Below are 18,730 nucleotides of genomic sequence, written 5' to 3' on the forward strand. Positions count from 1 at the left end.
GTTAACATCAAAACAGGGACAAAAACGCACCACCGAAGCTGTCAAGCTTCTCTTTATTGATTAAAACTACCACAAAACAGTAAGGAAGTAGAGACAAGCAACAAAGAGGCCATGGCATGATGTACTGCCATTGAAAATCATCACCTGATCAGTTATTATCAATACAGTCAGTGTGGTTACATGCACATCTAAATCAAGCTATTGGCAACATTTAGCTAAGGATTAAACTGGAGTTTCCGAGAAATTCAAGTTTACATGTCCGTTTGACTCCGCGATCCTAGGTGGCGCCACACCCACTTTTGCGTTGGCGTTCTTCCGGTTAGTTCTTCTATCTGGCACTAATAGCTCGATCTTTTTTCTCTTTTGTGCATGTTTGCAGGCCGGAGCCTCGGGAGCTGCGTTCTGGCCTGCGGTCCGGTCCCCCCCCCCCTCCTCTGGTCATCCCATTGCTGCTTCCACCTTCCTGCTGTGTGCTGCTGACGTCCCCGACTCCCCCAGTCTGGCCTTCGGCAGGAGTGTCCCCCCTTATGAGCCTGGTCCTGCTCAAGGTTTCTTCCCTCCTAAAGGGGAGTTTTTCCTTGCCACTGTTTGGCTTAAGGCTTTTCTCCCACTATGGGAGTTTTTACCTGCCATTGTTTATGTAATAATTGCTCGGGGTTTATGTTTATGTTTATGTTTATGTTCTGGATCTCTGGAAAGCGTCTAGAGACAACATCTGTTGTATTAGACGCTATATAAATAAAATTGAATTGAATTGAATCTCAAGAGCTTCAGTTCGGTTGGACTACAGCCCGGCTAAGGTGGATACATGGCTTTTAAAAATTTGATATCAGTCAGATTAAGGCAACAATTCGACTTTCTGTTAGTGCATGCAACGTACTGACTTAGATTTTGCTAACCAAAAGCTAGCTTTGGGAGGTGAGATTGAATCGGAGAGAGTAAGCAGGATAATGCTAAATTAAAAAGTCTCCGCACTAGGGCTCCACAATATAATAAAAATATATCGTTATTGTAACATCAATATTGCTAAAGAAAACAAAACAATATTGCATTTAAATCGATATCTTTACCAAGTTTATTACCACTCCAAATGTAAAAATACATAAAATACATAAAAACCACATACTGAAATATTGGTTCATATGTAACATTACCGGTTTTCAACTATGATACTGCATCTTTCACATTTTACTGATATCATTCAGCTCTTGTCAGCATGTTGCCCCCAACTTTAGTCTGTTTGGTGAATAAAAGACCCAACAGAAAACAGCCACCTCTACGATCACGAGACAATTAAACTAACAAAAATGATACACTGTCCCTGACAACAATAAACTACTATGCATTTCCATATTTATGTGGTTAATACTGGTCCAGTAGCTAAACTTTCAACTAAAGACAGAAAATATACATTGAGTGTCACCTCTGAGAGATGACTCCCGAGTGTGTGGATGCAAAGGTGACACCATTAGTGACACCTCCGCATCCGATATCCTTAAATCCGAGCAGAACATCGCCGTAACTAATATCCAATCAAATGTATCTTGTCTGTTTTTAAGTGTTTAGTTCACACTGAGTTGTGGCACATTAGACATGCTTTCATGAGCAAACGCAGCATAAAGTCTTCCCTTTAACTGGCCAAGTTTGCAGTCCTGAGGACAGATGCTTTTTCCATCTCACAGATGTATGATAACCTTTCATGACCAGTAGAGGTCACTGTTTACACACCCAGGACCATTAAGAGGTTGAGCACAAGAATTTTTGCTCTTTGTTCAATTTACTTATGAAAGAAATTTGTTGGGTTTTTTTTTTGCCATCTTTAACTTCCACTATGTTGGTGCAAGAATGAAGGAAGTGAGACTGATGCATTCAACCCAGGGGGGTCTTTTAAGGGGTCTACAAACAGACAGTAATGTGCAGGTCCTGTTCAACACATGTCAGGGGGCTGTGTTTCATGGTTAAGCTCCGGGCTTAGCTGATCAAAGCCGTAGCACTCAACGCCACCAGACTTTGCGGCTCAGGCATCCGTCACACTACTAATTAACTCAATGTTTTCCTGTTGTCCCTGTGAAGTTTTCATGAAAAGGACAACCACCAAGTTGGAGGCTTGCAAACTGCAACTGATTATCCAATGTGTGAGGAAATGAACCCCAGCCGCAAAATATTTTCTGAATCTGTGGAACCACTTCCCCCTCAGTGACATCACTGCTAGATGGGAAGGGGATAAAAGAGGTGCAATGCACTGAAATATAGACTGGACGCATAAATAAATCATGAATAATAAGACTGGAGAACACAACTAAATTAATAGTGAACAGGATTCAATGAAAAACCAAAACAATTTTCTTTTAAATAGGTTTCAAAATTCCTTTCTTGACAAACTCAATAAGTCTTCTAGAATTGATTGTTTTGTTTCCTGTAAAACATGTTGTGGCAATAGAAACGTTTGGCCTAGATAAAGTTTTTCTTCTTCCTTTTTTTAAAATGGTAAATGTTGCTTTAAAAAAGCAAGGCATTGCAACCATGCTGATTCCCCACAGAGCTGAGACATTTCCTGCATGTGTTTATTAACTGCAGGTGTGAATGCTTCCCCTCCAGGTTTTCACAGTTACCTGCGAGGTCTTTGCAGAAGAGCCAGACTCTGTCCTATCTTCCTCTCACTGGTGGCCCTCTATCCTATCTTGGCAGTCCATTTCCTCGCCTTTTCATGCCTCAAATCCCTCCAAGAGGGAATGCGTCTTTAATGAGCGTTCCCCTTCGCCTGTCCCGAGGGCCCTTTTTACCTTCTCAAGCCTCTTCTCTTTATCTCTTTCAGTCTCCTTTCACCTCTGTATGAACAGTTCACCACCACTCACTGAAGTAATTTGACAATTTTAAACTTTTTTTTTTATTTATGCATCTAAAAATATGCTTGAATAAACATCAGATCTTTAATGAATCCTTTCAGATTGCAGTATTTTAAACTTTTAGGCCAGTCAAACGTAGATGTTTAATCATAAAATTGAAATGATAGATTCTTGCGTTTAAGATGTGAGTTTGAACAATAAAAATGTCCTATTAAAAAACCCATCATATTAAAAGACTTTCCATCAAAGCATCTTCATGCTACACTCTTTACCTCCATGTAGAGGTAAGTTTGAAACTCTAACCGCTCTCAACAATGGCTAGATAGCCAACAGATGAGTGCCACATGTGAGTGAGTGGGGGCCGAGGCCACATTGACCACTTGAAGGAATTCTCTCCCCTGTGCCAAGTCTCCAAAGTACAAAGATTCAGGTTGAAACAAGTTTTGCTCCAAAAAGGTGCAACGCTACTTTGAAGTGTTCCACAGCTGGTGACAATGTTCTCAACGTGTTTGATAGAAGAAGTCCTGGAGGACTTGAATGCAGCGTAAACACACCCCCATTACCAGCCATTGAAGTGTAAACACACAGTGAAGTTGAGGAGACCTCTTGTTTGATACAAGGTGATGGAGGGTGGTGAAGTGACAAAAACAAATCAGTTAAGTGTAAGCAGTAAGAACCCACGCTCTAACTCGTCACATCCAGTTTGTGCCAGATGTCAAAATGTAGTTTTTTTTTTTACAAAAAGTGGCAATTGCTCAAAACTGCTGGACATATCTGAAACAGGAACACCTTTAAAGTTGCATCAGCAGCATTTTACTTCCAACAGAAAAAACTGGAAGGTTTTTGGATATGCAAATGCACAAACACAAACCTGAAGGTAGTGTCACCACTTTGATAGGAGGCCCAATGAATACAAATAAAGCTCTCGTTATGTGACTAAATTGGTTTTTACAGATGGTAAAAAATAAATTAAATTTTTATAGCACATCTGTAACATTTTATCAATATTTAAAAGCGTGAAAGGGATATTTCTAAAATGCAAATTTCAAGAAAGCATTCTGAGCTATAAAACACAAAAAAATAAATTTCACAGTAAATCATACAAAAATAATCAAGCAAAAAATAAAAACATCTTGGACTTGTGAATACACATCAGGTCACCATTTAACTGACTCAAAATATGAGATAATGAACTTAAATGTTCAAATACAGGTAATAATCTGACACAGACTGAGTATCAACAACAAAAGTAAGTGTCAAATCCCCCCCACCAAAAATAAGTACCTGGTGATTTCTTGTTAGGACGCAAGGGCATCATATAGGACTGCCGTGGCAGAAGAGGTGAGGAAGGGAGAGACATGGACACTCCCTTGGTAAAGCTTAGCCTGAAAATGTCATCTTGTGCGTTAAGATGACCGCTGCCAGGCTGGGGGTTTGCCTCAGGAGGAAATCTTCTCTGAGCACTATGGCTGTGAACGTCACCTGTCGAGGAGAATCACAATTACCTCAAACCAAAATGAATGAACACTGGCATCATATAGGCAGTGGTCTTAAACTTGATATCAATACTCGTACAAAAGGAAATGTATATTTCTCTGAGATCAATAGAGAATTGGTTTGTTTTTTTTATGTACAACAGGGGAGACGTGAAGCCCTCGGGATTAACGTGTTTTGGATAAATGTACTACACAAACATTAGTATTATGTGTAAATGTAGAGTGCTGATTTGGCAGGATTTAGTTTTGTGGTGTTAAAACTGAAGATGAAAAATCCCCCTTAACCAGGGGCTGCACTAAGCTGTTTGTTAAAATGACACAAGAATCATTAAAATACTCTGTTAGTGATCCAATAATTAGTCGACATTGTCAACAACAATCAATAATAAAAATAGTTAGACAAATTTGTCGACTTCTGTCGGCAAAAGAAAATAAACATTTCAACAGAGTGAGGCATCTCCCTCCTTTCTATCCCTGCTGAGAGTTGCACATGCACACTAGAATACAGCAACAGTTAAACAATATGGCGGTGGCCGATGCAACAACACGGGGACTGGCAGCAAAGTTCATTGAAAGATGTATTTTTTATTAAGTGTCCATCTTTTCTTGTCTTTTATTTTTAATTAGCAAATCATTTAAAAAAACGTTGTGTGAAATGTAATAGCTGAGAGCTAAATAAGAGCCATTTAATAATTAAATGATTCATAATTCTATTAGTCGACTAATCGTTTCAATAGTCGAGGACGAATCGACTATCAGAACAGTAGAGATGCACCGATCGATCGGCCCCCGATCGGGATCGGGCCGATAATGGCCCTATCGGCTTTGATCGGAGATCGGAAAAATAATAGTTCAGAGCGGCCGATCTTATTACGTTTAGAACAACAAACGCCGCCCGCGTGGGCGTTCCCGAATCTCAGACCGAGCGGTCCTGAGGGAGCGTGACCGGCCTCACCAGTGCGGGACTTTTACAATGTCTGAAAAGGACAACAAATTTGCAGTTTGCAAAGTGTGTCCAAAGGAGATACCATGAGGAGTAATATTACAAAAGAATCACAACATAATGAAGCTTATTAGACATTTGAAAGTTCTTCAGACGGAGTAGGCTATATTGAGTTTTCAAAGTTGGCTGCCGCAGAAAAAGGGGAGAGAAAAAAAGGAGCGCGCGCAACGGCACTAATTCAGCTGTTACACCTGTAACAGAGACTGTAAACGACGGGAAGAAAAATAAAGAACTACATCGTAAGGTAATTAATTCATAAGCTTTGCTCATCAGCCGCTTTCTGTTGTAGCAGACATCAGGTTTAAACACGTTTGCAGCTTGGATCCGCGGTGCGCGCTGCCGTGGTGCGCGCTGCCGCCTCGTAAATATTTCACTGATGAAATCCTGTCGGAGTTTTACCAAACTATACAAGAGTTTCTTCACACGCGGCGGATGCTACCGCTAAAGCTTTCACAAAGCTTAATAATTCATAATTAATTTTTATTTTAAGATTGAATTCCTCTTTCCACAGGAAAACTAAGGTTTATAATTTGCAACTTCTATCAACTTTTAGAGAGTGACATGTCTGCTGTTTCTGTGTTGGTCACATGTACATAATTATTACCACTGGAAAGCTGAAGCTACTAAACTACACTTACTCTTTGTAAGCCGAGTTTACACCTAATCTCCTAATTTTTATACCTAATAATACAATGTCAGTGTCGTGTACATGAGACAACAATATTGACGAATTTATGGATTTCACCCTTGGATCGGTAATCGGAAAAATCGGGATCGGCCGATACTGGTTTTCGAAATCGGTAATCGGTGATCGGTGATCGGCCCTCAAAATCCTGATCGGTGCATCTCTACAGAACAGTTGTTAGTTGCAGCCCTTCTGTCAGTGATTTTGTTTTTTTTGTTCCATAATGTTTTAAACTATTCATCACCGGAAACCAGTCTATTACACTAAAAATTGGTTTAGAATAAACGAGATTATGCATATAGGACTTTTTATGTCAGCGTCACACAGAGCAGTTAAGTAAATTCTGCAAAGCAAAATATCAGGATAACCTCGTCGAGGATAAAGTTTATCAAAAGTTCTGTTTTCACTGGCCTAAAACTGCATAGTGCAGAACAGACTATGTGAACTGGAAATGTTTATTTTAGTTTGCCATTTGTGTTGACACACATATGAACTGATAACTCAAAAGCTTTGCATCCAGCTTGACAGCCTCTTATACAAACTGATCCATTAAAACACCCACTTTACTCATTCCACCAGAAGTCCTTCACTCCATTTTACCCTCACAAATAAACAACACCCCCAGAAACTTCCTCTTCAGCCTTGGGCCGAAAACCCACCTCCAGACCATCCATGTGACATGTATTCTCTCAACAGGAAACATAACAAGGTGGCAGCTGGCGGCCTGACCCAAGAGAAATATTACAAAACTCCATCCAATCAGCTTCTACACCGGCTTACAAGGTCACGGGGGTCTGCTAGAGCCTATCCTAGCTCTAACAGGCAATGTATGGCATATACAATATATAACATATATAGTTATATATAATAGTTTTCTCTGCAGAGCATTAAACATGGTGGATAAGAATACTTTTTTTTTTTTAAAGTGAATAGTCACTTTTTTTAAGTTGGAGCAGAGGATTGTGAAGCAGAAAATTCAATATCAGTATCACATTTGGGATCAGCATGATATTTCTCAGATTGTGTTGTGATGAGAAAGCTGGATAAAGTTTGCATGATCTATGATCTGTGACTTTGATATTTGTTCTCATTTAAATACAGTAGCTTCTTATGATGTCTAGAAAAGTCTACAAAACAGGATTGTAGATGCTGGCCCATCTCAGCCGTTAACACACTGTTGTAAAACCCAGTGCATTCTGGGAGTCACATTATGAGGACCGTCTTCTGCAGAACAATTAAGCATTTCTAAAATCCATCAAAGAAATTGCAAATGGATATGGGTCTTTGTTTGGCTTCCAGTTGTAAACCTAGACATAAATCTTACTCTGGTCTTACATTAACTGATTGGCTTGGAGCATCCATTCAATTCAATTCAATTTTATTTATATAGCGTCCATTACAACAGAAGTTGTCTCTAGGCGCTTTCCAGAGACTCAGAACATAAACCCCCGAGCAATTATTACCTAAACAATCCCAGGTAAAAACTCCCCTAGTGGGATAAAAGCCTTAAGCCAAACAGTGGCAAGGAAAAACTCCCCTTTAGGAGGGAAGAAACCTTGAGCAGGACCAGGCTCATAAGGGGGGGACCTGCCATTCCCTCTTCTTCTTCTTTTCAAGTCCGTTGCAATCTCCCCTATATAGTTCCTAATGTTTCCACCATTACCTCCATGAGATTCTAAGAAGAAACCTTCTTGGAAACCCAGAAATGAAACGCACAAATCCTTGGACCCCCTATAGTAACCTAGCTGCAATCAAGTGCTGGTCAAGTATTTTAGGAAAAAGCCCAACATTGTCCAAACCCTTCAGCATCATGGTGTGAATCTCATCAACCTCTAGTGCCTTGCAACTCAAAGAGTTGCTTAACTACCCAAGAGATCAAGAGTATGTTTTAAGTGAGCCCTTTTTCACACAGGGGTGGCATCATAATGGCACATAAAAGCCACCCTCTTGGTAAATCACACAAGCTGAACATCACATCGTTGCATGACCTCACACAGCTCACCAGCATCACAGAATCAGATGAGTGACAGTAGCACTTATTAAAAGTGGTGTGCTGAGCCAAGCAGACTTCCCTTTGCATACAAACTGGAATGTAGAAAAGAGGAGTACCAAAAACAAAACAAACAAAACACCATTTCACCTCGGGGAAGAACCAAGCTTGGATATCCTCCGATATTCACTTGTATGCAAACAGGTAACACTAAAACCCCTCTTCTGACTAAACAATTCAAAAGGGTGTAATCAGCATTCAAGCCCACATCAAAAGACTCTACGATTGCCATGGGTATTTATTGCCTCTGTATCTGATCATTAGTATTGTAAACATACCAAACAGAACCGACACTACGTTTTGTATTTTCGAGGTGTGATGTGCTTAGGGATGGAAAAGTGAGCAAAACCCTCAAATAAGTTTAAAAAGAAAAAAGTTCCACCTCAAATAGAAGCTTTGAAACTAACAGGCAAACCAAGCCGTGGTTTTACAGAGACATGGACATGAATCTCTCCCAGGCCTGGTGTGTACGCCTGAATACCTGTACACTCCAAAATTAGTAATTTTCTCAAAAAGTCATGCATACCTGAAAATATGTTGCAGCACAAGCTGGTGGATAATGAAATGACATGCCCTCCAGTTGTAACGTCAACAAGGTTCACTCAGAGATGAATTATTGGAATGCATGATAGAAACCCACAGTGGGTAACTGTGCTGATTTTGTTAATGTTTTAGAGAATGTAATTCACATTAATACAAAATTAAAAAAAAAAACATCACACCCCCTAGGCAGAATAAGACAAAGATGAGTCATTCAATGGACTGAATATAAATGTAGATGACTGCTAGTAATGTGCAAAAGTACAACGGACCTACATGAGAGAAAAACGAGGCTGTTTAGTGTGTATTTAAACCTGGGGTCATGGGCCTGTGAACATTTCCCATGCCTCTTGGACACATGAGAAGGACATCAAGTTAGTGGAGCAAATAAGACTGTCATTGACGATTAAGTACAGATACCATCTAATCCACAAAAAACACCCCCTGAATGTCCCTTTTCTGGCATTTTAAGTATGTCATGGGAAAAAAAATGAATCTGTGTTTTATCTTTATCAAGCTTCTGTTCAAACCATTCCTTTTTCCTCTCTGTTTGTTTGTTTGTCAACGATGGTTACCAATAATTACATCAAGACTATCTCTAAAACAAAAACTTAATGGTAAATTTACAACATCTCATGTTGTCTCATCTTGATCAAAGTGGGGATTTGTACACTTTTCTTCCTCTTTATAAAGATGATTTGAAAGCATTCAATGAAAAATAAAAAAAAACTTCAAGAAAACTCATGCCTGATAATATAAGCCAGTCACTGTTTTCTCCAATGCTTTCATAACTTGATCCTTCATCAAGAATGATTCAAACATGTCAAAATACAGCATTTTGTCACAGAAATGTTTCCTCAAAATCTGTGCATGTACCCAAATGGTTGCAGATTACTGTCTTATTCTTTCCCCCACAAACCGAAAAAACAGATTGTGTTCTACCAAATCCCTAAATGGGGAGACCAGTGCAGCCCTGGTGTTGGCTCGCAGCATAGTAATCTATTCTGCAGAATAAAAGTTGCCCACTCATCACTACCACAAATTAAAACATATGAATTATCAACCTCAAGATAACATGTAATATCTAACAAGCAAAACAGGCCATGCGTCAGCAGACGGAGCTAAATCATAACTGCACATGTGGTCAACCACAGTAATAACGATTAGCTTTAGTTCTATTTTGAGGGCATGAGCAAATTGGTATTGGCTCCTGTCTGCTCCTTCCCAAGGTTTACAGAAATCACTGAAGAGTCTGATGCGAAAGAGGCAGGCTACTAAAAGCCCCCTTCTGCACTCTTCGGGGATGTGAGCATTTTTGGACTGGTGAGTAAATCAGAAACAGAGAGCCATTTCTGCCCACCTCTGCCTTTCCAGAACAGACAGACACAAAGCTGTCCTGTGTTTTAAAGGGCTACTGAACAAAGAGGAATGCCAGAAACAGGAAGCAGAAAGGTTCAAATGACACCTCTGCATGTCTACAGGCATGGAAAACCAGTGATTGAGCCAGCAAAGGGCATGACCTTCTGTCACCTTGACCTGACTCGGACATACTGCATGTAAACCGAGAGAGACACTTCTTTAGCTCCTTAGGGAAGTGTTAGTGTGACTGATCATGATTTAAATGTGACTACTGGTGATGTGATACCGTGAATCTAGAGCAAACTTTGAAAAATAGTCAAATAAGCATCAAGTTTAAAATATTCTATCATATCTGATCTCCATCATTCAGGCAGTGATAACTGCTTCAGTGCAACACATGCTTCTATACTCAGGAAAGCTTATTTTAACAAACACTGCACACTTATACACTAACAGCTGCCAGGGGCTTGTTAGTTTGCAGCAGTCACAGCAGGTTGCGGTCGATGCACGTTTCAGCCATACAGCATGTTAAAGAGATTAAGTTGTAATTTTGGTAGCTGCTTCAAAAAACACGAGGCACCACATAAAAAGCTCGCCATCCAATGCTGGTGAACTGGCAGCAGTGTGTTATGGTGACTGCGCTGCCATCTGACCGATACTATAATACGCAGATGGACACACGGACAGAAACTTGCCAGTGCTATTTCAGTTACTTTCCAAAACCCTGGTTGGGACGAGGCCTGCAATTTCAGTCCATGCTGTGGTCGAGCAAATCAGTCCTTTCTAATTATACAGAGCTGGCTTGGGATGATGTAAAAATGATTACAGTCCCCTACGTGCTTTTTTCCTCCTCATCAAAGCAAAAGGTCCAGAGCCCACGAGGTCATATCCAACTCATAAAACCGATCAATATTATTTCGAGAATTTTTTTTTTTTTTTTAAATATGCACTCGAGGGGACAGAAATTTAATAAGGTGGTCATAAAGAGTCGTAAATGCTTTTTTAATCTAATATTCCATCATAACCATGATTTCATTATATTTAAAGAAAAACAATTAACCTTTACCTGAACAATTCATTATTCGAGAATTTGTGCAAAATCATATTTTACACAATAATCAGTTTATGTCCGAAATGGTTTTGTTGCAATCTAAATTTATGTTGTCGTGTGAAACTTTCACTGAGACTAGCTGGAAGAATTATCATCCATATTTGGTCAAAACTAACCACCATGAATTTAAATCTATATTTCCTTGTGCAAAGTGTTTATCCTAACAGCATCCTTGTAAGTGGTGTTGACATAGTCAAACCCTTTGAAATGTCTTCATGGTTATGAATCTGGACAGTGCCTTTTTCTTCTCAAGTAGAGCTGTAGAGTGGAATGTGATCTGTCACTCCTTCTGAGAGAAAGCAATGAGCTCCCCGAAAGATAAAGCCTCTAAAATAGGCTGAGTGCTCAATCCATCTTGCATAGGAGAAACACAGTTTAAAGTGCAAAATATATGGCAAAAGCTAATATGATTAAAAAAATATGAATGCATGATACCGCTGAAACTTCTGTCTATGCATAAGGATGCATACAAACACATGTCCAATGTTAATATTAAAGCCGAAGAAGAAAATGAAGAAAGACGATAATTAATGCAAATTCTTCCAATCAAACCACAAAGCAGGATGGCCATTGGACAATCTAACAAAGAGGAGAATTCTTTCGCTAGACTGAGTGCCAATGAGGATTCCCTGCGTACTTCCGAGACCAGAGAGACAGCTTCACAAAAGCTGTCGTGGTTAACACACAAGAACCCACAGAGAGGAGAAAGAGCCGGACAACAAAGGCTAAAGAGTGGGGGGAGGGCCCCTAAGTTAAATATAATGATCAAGAACAAGCACTAACATGTAAATACAATATCAATTTTTCCATTTCAAAATTCATTTCTAAAAGTAAAGCTATAAAACTACTGTGTGAAACACTAGAGTTTATCAGTGTTTTTCCCATGAGGCATTTCTGATTTCAGACTACTTTACTCACACAGCGGTAGCCATAGGAACAGTCAAAATACTGTGCCAGGCAGCATGACTAAAGGCAGTTGACTCAAATCAATGCAAGTAGTAAATAATAAAACAAACTAAATGCATTGTCTCTTTTGCTCACATTTTGTTTAAACATCTTATGGAAATAATATGAAAAAATAACGTATTGTATGTTTGACAGCATACACCGTATTTGGGTGTTACAAATGACAAGGAATTTTAAAAAAATTCAAAAAACTGCAAACTTGTCGCTTTGTCCAGGGATGATTAGGTCTGAAAATATCACTCAGTGAGCCGTTGCGGGTGATTAGTTACACGCCGTGTTCAAACCTTGCATTAATATAAGTCCTAAGAAATCTGATGACCTGCACTTAGCACGTTCTCCCGCTGCAATGGGCAACGTAAAGTGATTGGATCTGACCTTCCCACACTATTTGAAGATAAACATGCACTTAATTTTTGCTTGCATCAAGTGTGTCATTATTTTTAATCACCAAATGAATCAGCTGGATATTAATAGGTACAACTGAAAGACAAAAAAAAAGGAAACCAGAAATAACATGATGATGCACATCTGACACAAACTTTTTCCCCTTCTTTCCTTATACTGTATACACTGATTTGCAATGTACATATCCTTTGTTGAAAAATAGTTAAATGTTGGTAGTCAATCTTTTTGACTTCATCTTGTTATTTCGAACCTCCTGCTTACAGCTGTTGACGTTGGTGATTAAAAAAATGCAGTCTGCAAGAAAGATAAAGTGCATGCAGAGTGGGATGTTTAGATCCAATCCTTTGAGTTGCTCTTGGCAACACATTCTATAGCAAGGTGTGAATATACATGGTAAGCAGTGGTTATTTTAGAAGATATTTCCTAGGATGCATGTTAATGCAAAGTCTGATTAAGGGCTTCAGATTGTATCCATCTTTCTTTCACGCTGGTGCACAGTTCTGCAGCAGCCTGAGCCCTGGAATGCCCTCACCGACAAAGTCCCATGGGAAGAGTGACTGGTAAGGCGGGACGGAGAGAAAGAGCGGGTGAATATGAGTTTGTGTGTGTCTTGGGGATAAGAAGCAGAAGGAGAGGAGAGGAGGAGGTGGCAGTGGAGTCTAGCACTCGCAAGGCACCGTTCCTAATTCTTCTTCATTAATTGTCAATTCAAGTGAATATAGCGAAGAGAGAGAATAGGAGCCCAATAATGACATGAATGTAATTTATCCTTCGATTTGGGGAGCAAAGAAGGGCCAATAAAGGGACTGATAGATGAACAAGGATTATATGCTAAATGATAACAGGAAATTTTAAAACCATTCTGGAAGAATGTTAGTAAAAAAAAAAAAAAAAAAAAAAAAAAAAAAAAAATCGTAAACCTGCGATTGCTCAAATTCTGTCAACTTGTATGGACTCAAAACTACAGTTAGTGTGTTCACACTAAAATCACTGCCCTTCACATAAAGAGTTTGATCTGGACAACGTGTCCAAAACATGTCGCACCATACAGTTACATAAACTCTTCAAGTGATCATGTGAAAGTGCAAAAGACTTTACCTTGTTACAGAGCAATGGAAAAAATTCAGTCTGCGTGTGCTTACATGACTTCACAGCACCAGACTCTAGACAAGTGGGACACCCTCTTTACTCTCATCTTTTGCCATTTGTATTACAACACTAATCACAACCAGATGTGATGTATCTCCGTACTGCAGGTGGTAACCTCACCAGAGGTTTTACAAAGCTAGGACTTTCAACAGGGGAAAATGAAAGCATAAAGTTGTGACAAACCTCCAAACTTTATAAACTTGATCACAAAATCAAAACCCAGGTACTAAAGTTTAAGACACACAATTGGGGACACTTGCTTATACAATGATCATTTTAATGCAATTAACACAGTTCTTGCGCTAAAAAGAGATTCATTTGTTTTTGTGGTCAGTGGTCCTATGTTGCCATGGAAATGTGGTTCAATGACAGATTTGGATTGCTGTTAGCACAGACCATTAGGCAGAGCTCCCTCAGGGGCCAGGTGAGGTCATGAGAACATCACTAACCTCTGGACAAGAGCCTGTTCTGAGAGGCTAAATGGACATGGATGTGGTACAAAGGCTGTCCACGCAATCCTTCTCAAGACCTTAATCCCAAAAGCAAACATAGACTTGGGAAAATCCTGCAAGTTTGAAGTGTGCCAATCTGTAAGGATATAACATCAATTGGTAGCAATTGTGCCTTATTTGGTTTGTGATGGCCAGTTGAAACTTCTTTTCAGCCATTACCAACGTGTTATTTTGATTAACTTTCAATAATAATGATGCAATTACAAGTATATCTGACCAAAAACACTCCAAACCCCTCCTCTACATGCCTCAGAGCATGGTTCTCAACTATATTTGATTGTCAAAACAACTTTTTGGGATTTGCTGAACATAATATGAAGAGTTTTTTTTATCTCAAAAAGGTGCACTAAAAAGAAAAGAGATGTAGATGTGAAGGGGGAGCACTCCATCCAAACTGCTCGTCTTTGCAATCAGCACTAACACCAGCTCTTTTCAGACTGAGCACAAAGGAGTCGGGGTCATTAGTTCGGCCCGACTAAAGCTCGCCTGAGCTAGGGACGGAAAGACATCCTACAAAGAAAGAAAAAAAAAGAAAACCCTTTCTGAAAAGTGGAAAACGGTAAACCAGGACTGAAGATGAGGTAGCTCAAAGCCCCAACACTGATCCCAGGTTTTAATGCGTCAGAACAGATTTCTCTGAAAGTCAAACGGAGTGACAGGACTGAATGGTGTCTGTGCAGTGATGGCAAAATATAAGAAAAACAAAACAGCTGGGAAAAACATCAAAGGAAACTAAAGCAAAGTTACATCAAGACTGGACAACACTTCGTATATCCTGTGTGAGACAGGATCCTCTAAAATAAAATGTGCTCACGTAAATCTGCAAAAAAAGTTATAAAACATCATTGAAAAGGGGAAAAAATGGAATGTGTCTGGCCTGGAAGGTCATGTTGTAATTAGAAAAATCTGTGAGCTGCTGACCTCTCCAGCCAATGAACAGCCATGACGGCCCCATCACCCTTTCAAAGACAAAACTAAACCACACTGGCAAGTTAACTGATACAATGTTTTTCCTCCTCTTTGAAGTGACAAAAACAACACGTAGATGAAGGGCAAAGCATGAATGAGTTGTATTGTTGCTATGCTGGTGACATTATTCTCTGATTTCGCCCGATCCTCTTGGACATCTCATTTGTGGCCATTTATACACTTCCAAGGTCAAATGGAACAGTTAATGATGAGTGTATGGGGAGCAAACCACAGTAATGGAGATTGGTGACATTTCTCCAAATACTTGCAAGAAGCCAAAGAAAGAAAAAAAAGCAATGCAAGCTTTTCCCAGAAAGTCCAAGAAATTCATGCTGTTCATGAAATATAGCGATATAATCAGAATTTTTTCATCTTTCTTTTAATTACTCAAATATTAACTGCATGGTAACTCAATAGTACTACAACAGAATTAAAAGACCATGTCTGTATTACATATACCCTCTAGTAATAATATGTGAAAAAACCTTTTACTTCTAAACTCATAAGACACCAAGACATGGAAATTGTTTTGAAAAACAACACCCAGTGAATGCACAGGGTTTTACTTCATATTACACCACAAAATTATAAGTAAAATCCTTTTTAGAGCACCTAGATATTAGGGTTTTATTTTTATTTTTTTCAATTAAACCACATTGTCAGAAAACACCAATATCCACAACCTTTGTTGTGCAAGTTTCCACCGTTTTACCCAGGGCGTACAAACACTCCACACCACTTGGTAGGAGCGATGTACCAAACCTTTTGCTCGATACTAGATGAGATAAGTACCATTTCTATAGTGAAATGCATGTGTGGGCCACTGTCCAGAGCATCTCCAGGATTTTCCAGGAATGAAAACAATTTTAGTGATTTAACTATGCCTTCAGGGTCCACACCATTCCAACAGTACAGTCAAGTAGAAAAAGACAAAAAAAGCAGTCTCGCCACCAACAGTGTATAGAGGCAATCCAAGTTCATTTTGTAGTAACTGCAAAATGTTCTTACTTTAAATTTAACATGCATGGGTTCAGGGTCCCCACTAATGCATCAATAAATTATGGGGAAAAATTGTTACGTGATTGATTGTTGGAGGACAGAATAAATAAATGAACAGCATCTTCTACAGTAACGAATTATAACACGTCAGATGTTAGACAAAACAGCACGGAGGCATTCTGTCCAAACATCAAGTTAGATTTCAAAAACTCAAGAAGTTGGATTTTCTTTTTCTTATTTTTATTTGCATACCTTCTTGTTTTGCATAAAAATCATGGTTACTCATATTTTTGAAATTATTTTCTTATTTTGTGTTTAAACATCAGACAACTGCAAAAATATAAAAAGCTTCTCCCAATGCCTGTTATTGACAAGTGCAGGTCTTTTGAACTACATTTTTCCTTGCCACTGTTTGGCTTAAGGTTTTTCTCTCACTAGGGGAGTTTTAACCTGCCATTGTTTATGTTATGTTTATGTAATAATTGCTCGAGGGTCATGTTCTGGGTCTCTGGAAAGATCCTAGAGACAACTTCTGTTGTAATAGACGCTATATAAATAAAATTGAATTGAATTGAAATGTGAGACTACATTATTTGTGCAGAACAGGGTCCGAAAATAATTAGGTTCATTGCTTTCATTCCTAGAAATATTTAAGAATCTCACCATGGCTAAATATTTGTTGTAAAAGAGCCAACAAAAAGAAACAGCAAGCCTACTGAACCAGGTTCACTGCTGTTCCCAAGAGCCCTTATTTTGCTTTTGAGTAGGAAAGACAGGGAGTGTCTTATGTGGATACACCTGAGGTTTGTGGGCATGTGTGTCTGTGTATGTATGTGTGTGTGTTTGTACATGAATATGTGCAAGTGAAAGATGTGGTTTGAGCTACGCCCTGCTAATCGTTGCCTGCTGGCTGCATAGTGCTTTGATACCCATGTAGGTCTGTGCACTGAATGGCCTCCTTTGTAAATCAGGTGCATTCTTTATCCACCTTTATAAGCCCTACCATAACTGTCTGGACATGAAAATTTATATAAACATGACTGAGAGCAAAAACAGCAAACATGAGCCAAAAATCCACAGAGCAACTGTTAATATAGATTCATTTTAATAACATTTAGAAACTCAATTATAACTCTTGTATGGAAAGGTGATTTAACAGATTATTTTGCTGTGAAAACTCAGGTGTGACATTTTCAAGGAATTTTTCAGTGTACCTGTGTATTACATCATAATTAATTGGAAGATGTTAATAACGTATTTTCTCACCGTCAAGCCATTCAGATTTTTGATCACAATACATGACAATAGACTGTTGAGTCTGCTTTTAAGATAAAGGTATTGTGGGTAATGTGGTTATGAGCCATTTTAAGAAGCAGGAAGGAGCTGAGGAATGTATCTAAAGAGTGGTGATTATGTTACTTAAAATTAGCTATAAAGGTGTGTCCAGGTGTAAGAATGGTTTTCACTTTGTTCAGTGTTTCTAAAATAGCAATAAAGAATCATGTGATGCAGAGTTGGTGGCAAGTCATCAGCTAGAAGTTACAGTTAAGACACACTACAGTTAGTATTCTGTTAATATAACAATACTTCACATGATCGTGTAACTTTGAGCAGTGTTGTTGATATCCTGGAAGGATTGTTTAAAACCACGCTTTGCTAATCCATCTGGACATTACGACAGTAACTGGCTTGAACAGACAGCAGCTGCTACAGTAACTGTAGCACTTACAGCCACAGTCTAGCTGCTGCTCTTTGAAGCTACTCCCACAACCTTCATTCACTTTGGTAAAAACTCCCTGATTCAAAGACTACAGAGATTTCTTCCTCGTGATCTGTATTACTGCCAGCAAGAAACTCAATTTAAAACCAATGCTTTCAGTATTAGCCGGAACTTAATAAAGCAATAAAGTTACACATTCCTTTGTGTTAATTGTGATTTTAGCAAATGAATCAATTTTGGCATTTCTTTCCTCACATTCAGCTCCTTTTTCAAAGTTTGTTTGAGCCTTTATCTGTACGCAGTTCATCTATAATTTCATGCACAAAAAGGTACAAATGTTCCACCATGCAATGCGCAGAGAAGTGAGAGAACAAAGAGACGGCATGTACCTAGGTAGCTACAGCAGATATGGATTAAGAGGAGGCCCCTGGGCAGCAGTTTAATTAGAAGAGACGGATTTATATGCAGTTTAGCCACTAAGACTTGTGCCAGACTGAATCATGTTTGTCAATGTCTGGGTAGAGGGTCAGTCACCAAATATCGGTGAGAAGACTTACTGTGATCCTACATTTTTGGAAGATCGCCCCTCACCAGCAACCAAATACCTTGGACAGGAAACCACATTCTTAAAAAGAAATCCTTCATCTATATTAATAACATCAAACAGATTGTTCCTAACGTTTGAACCACCAACACAAGCTTGTTGAGTGTTTTAGTTTTTAACACCTGTTTAAAAGTAAAGAAAAAAAAACTAAAAAAGACAACTTTTTTTCCACCTCAACCACCTGGGGCTTGTGTTTATTGAGGAAAGTCTTCCCATAACAGTAAAAAAAATTCCTGTTGTGGCAGCTGAAGGAGAAGGAATACAGACAGCAAAGGAATCTCTGCAATGGCAGCTGTTCTGTTGGAGACCTGAGAGG

The 18,730-nt window shown here is 39.0% G+C and overlaps 1 protein-coding gene across 4 annotated transcripts in view; it reads right to left on the minus strand.

Annotated features, from left to right (window-relative positions):
• The window catches only part of tanc1b (tetratricopeptide repeat, ankyrin repeat and coiled-coil containing 1b), a 115,456-nt gene that overhangs the window by 77,450 nt on the left and 19,276 nt on the right, over positions 1–18,730 (minus strand). For all 4 annotated transcript variants that reach the window (XM_061723600.1, XM_061723598.1, XM_061723599.1 and 1 more), the window contains exon 3: positions 4,131–4,328. In XM_061723600.1, coding sequence (XP_061579584.1) covers positions 4,131–4,328 — 198 coding nt within the window. The remainder of the gene's footprint in view (positions 1–4,130; positions 4,329–18,730) is intronic.

This window comes from Cololabis saira, chromosome 6, assembly GCF_033807715.1.
Source record: "Cololabis saira isolate AMF1-May2022 chromosome 6, fColSai1.1, whole genome shotgun sequence".
Lineage (NCBI taxonomy): Eukaryota > Metazoa > Chordata > Actinopteri > Beloniformes > Belonidae > Cololabis > Cololabis saira.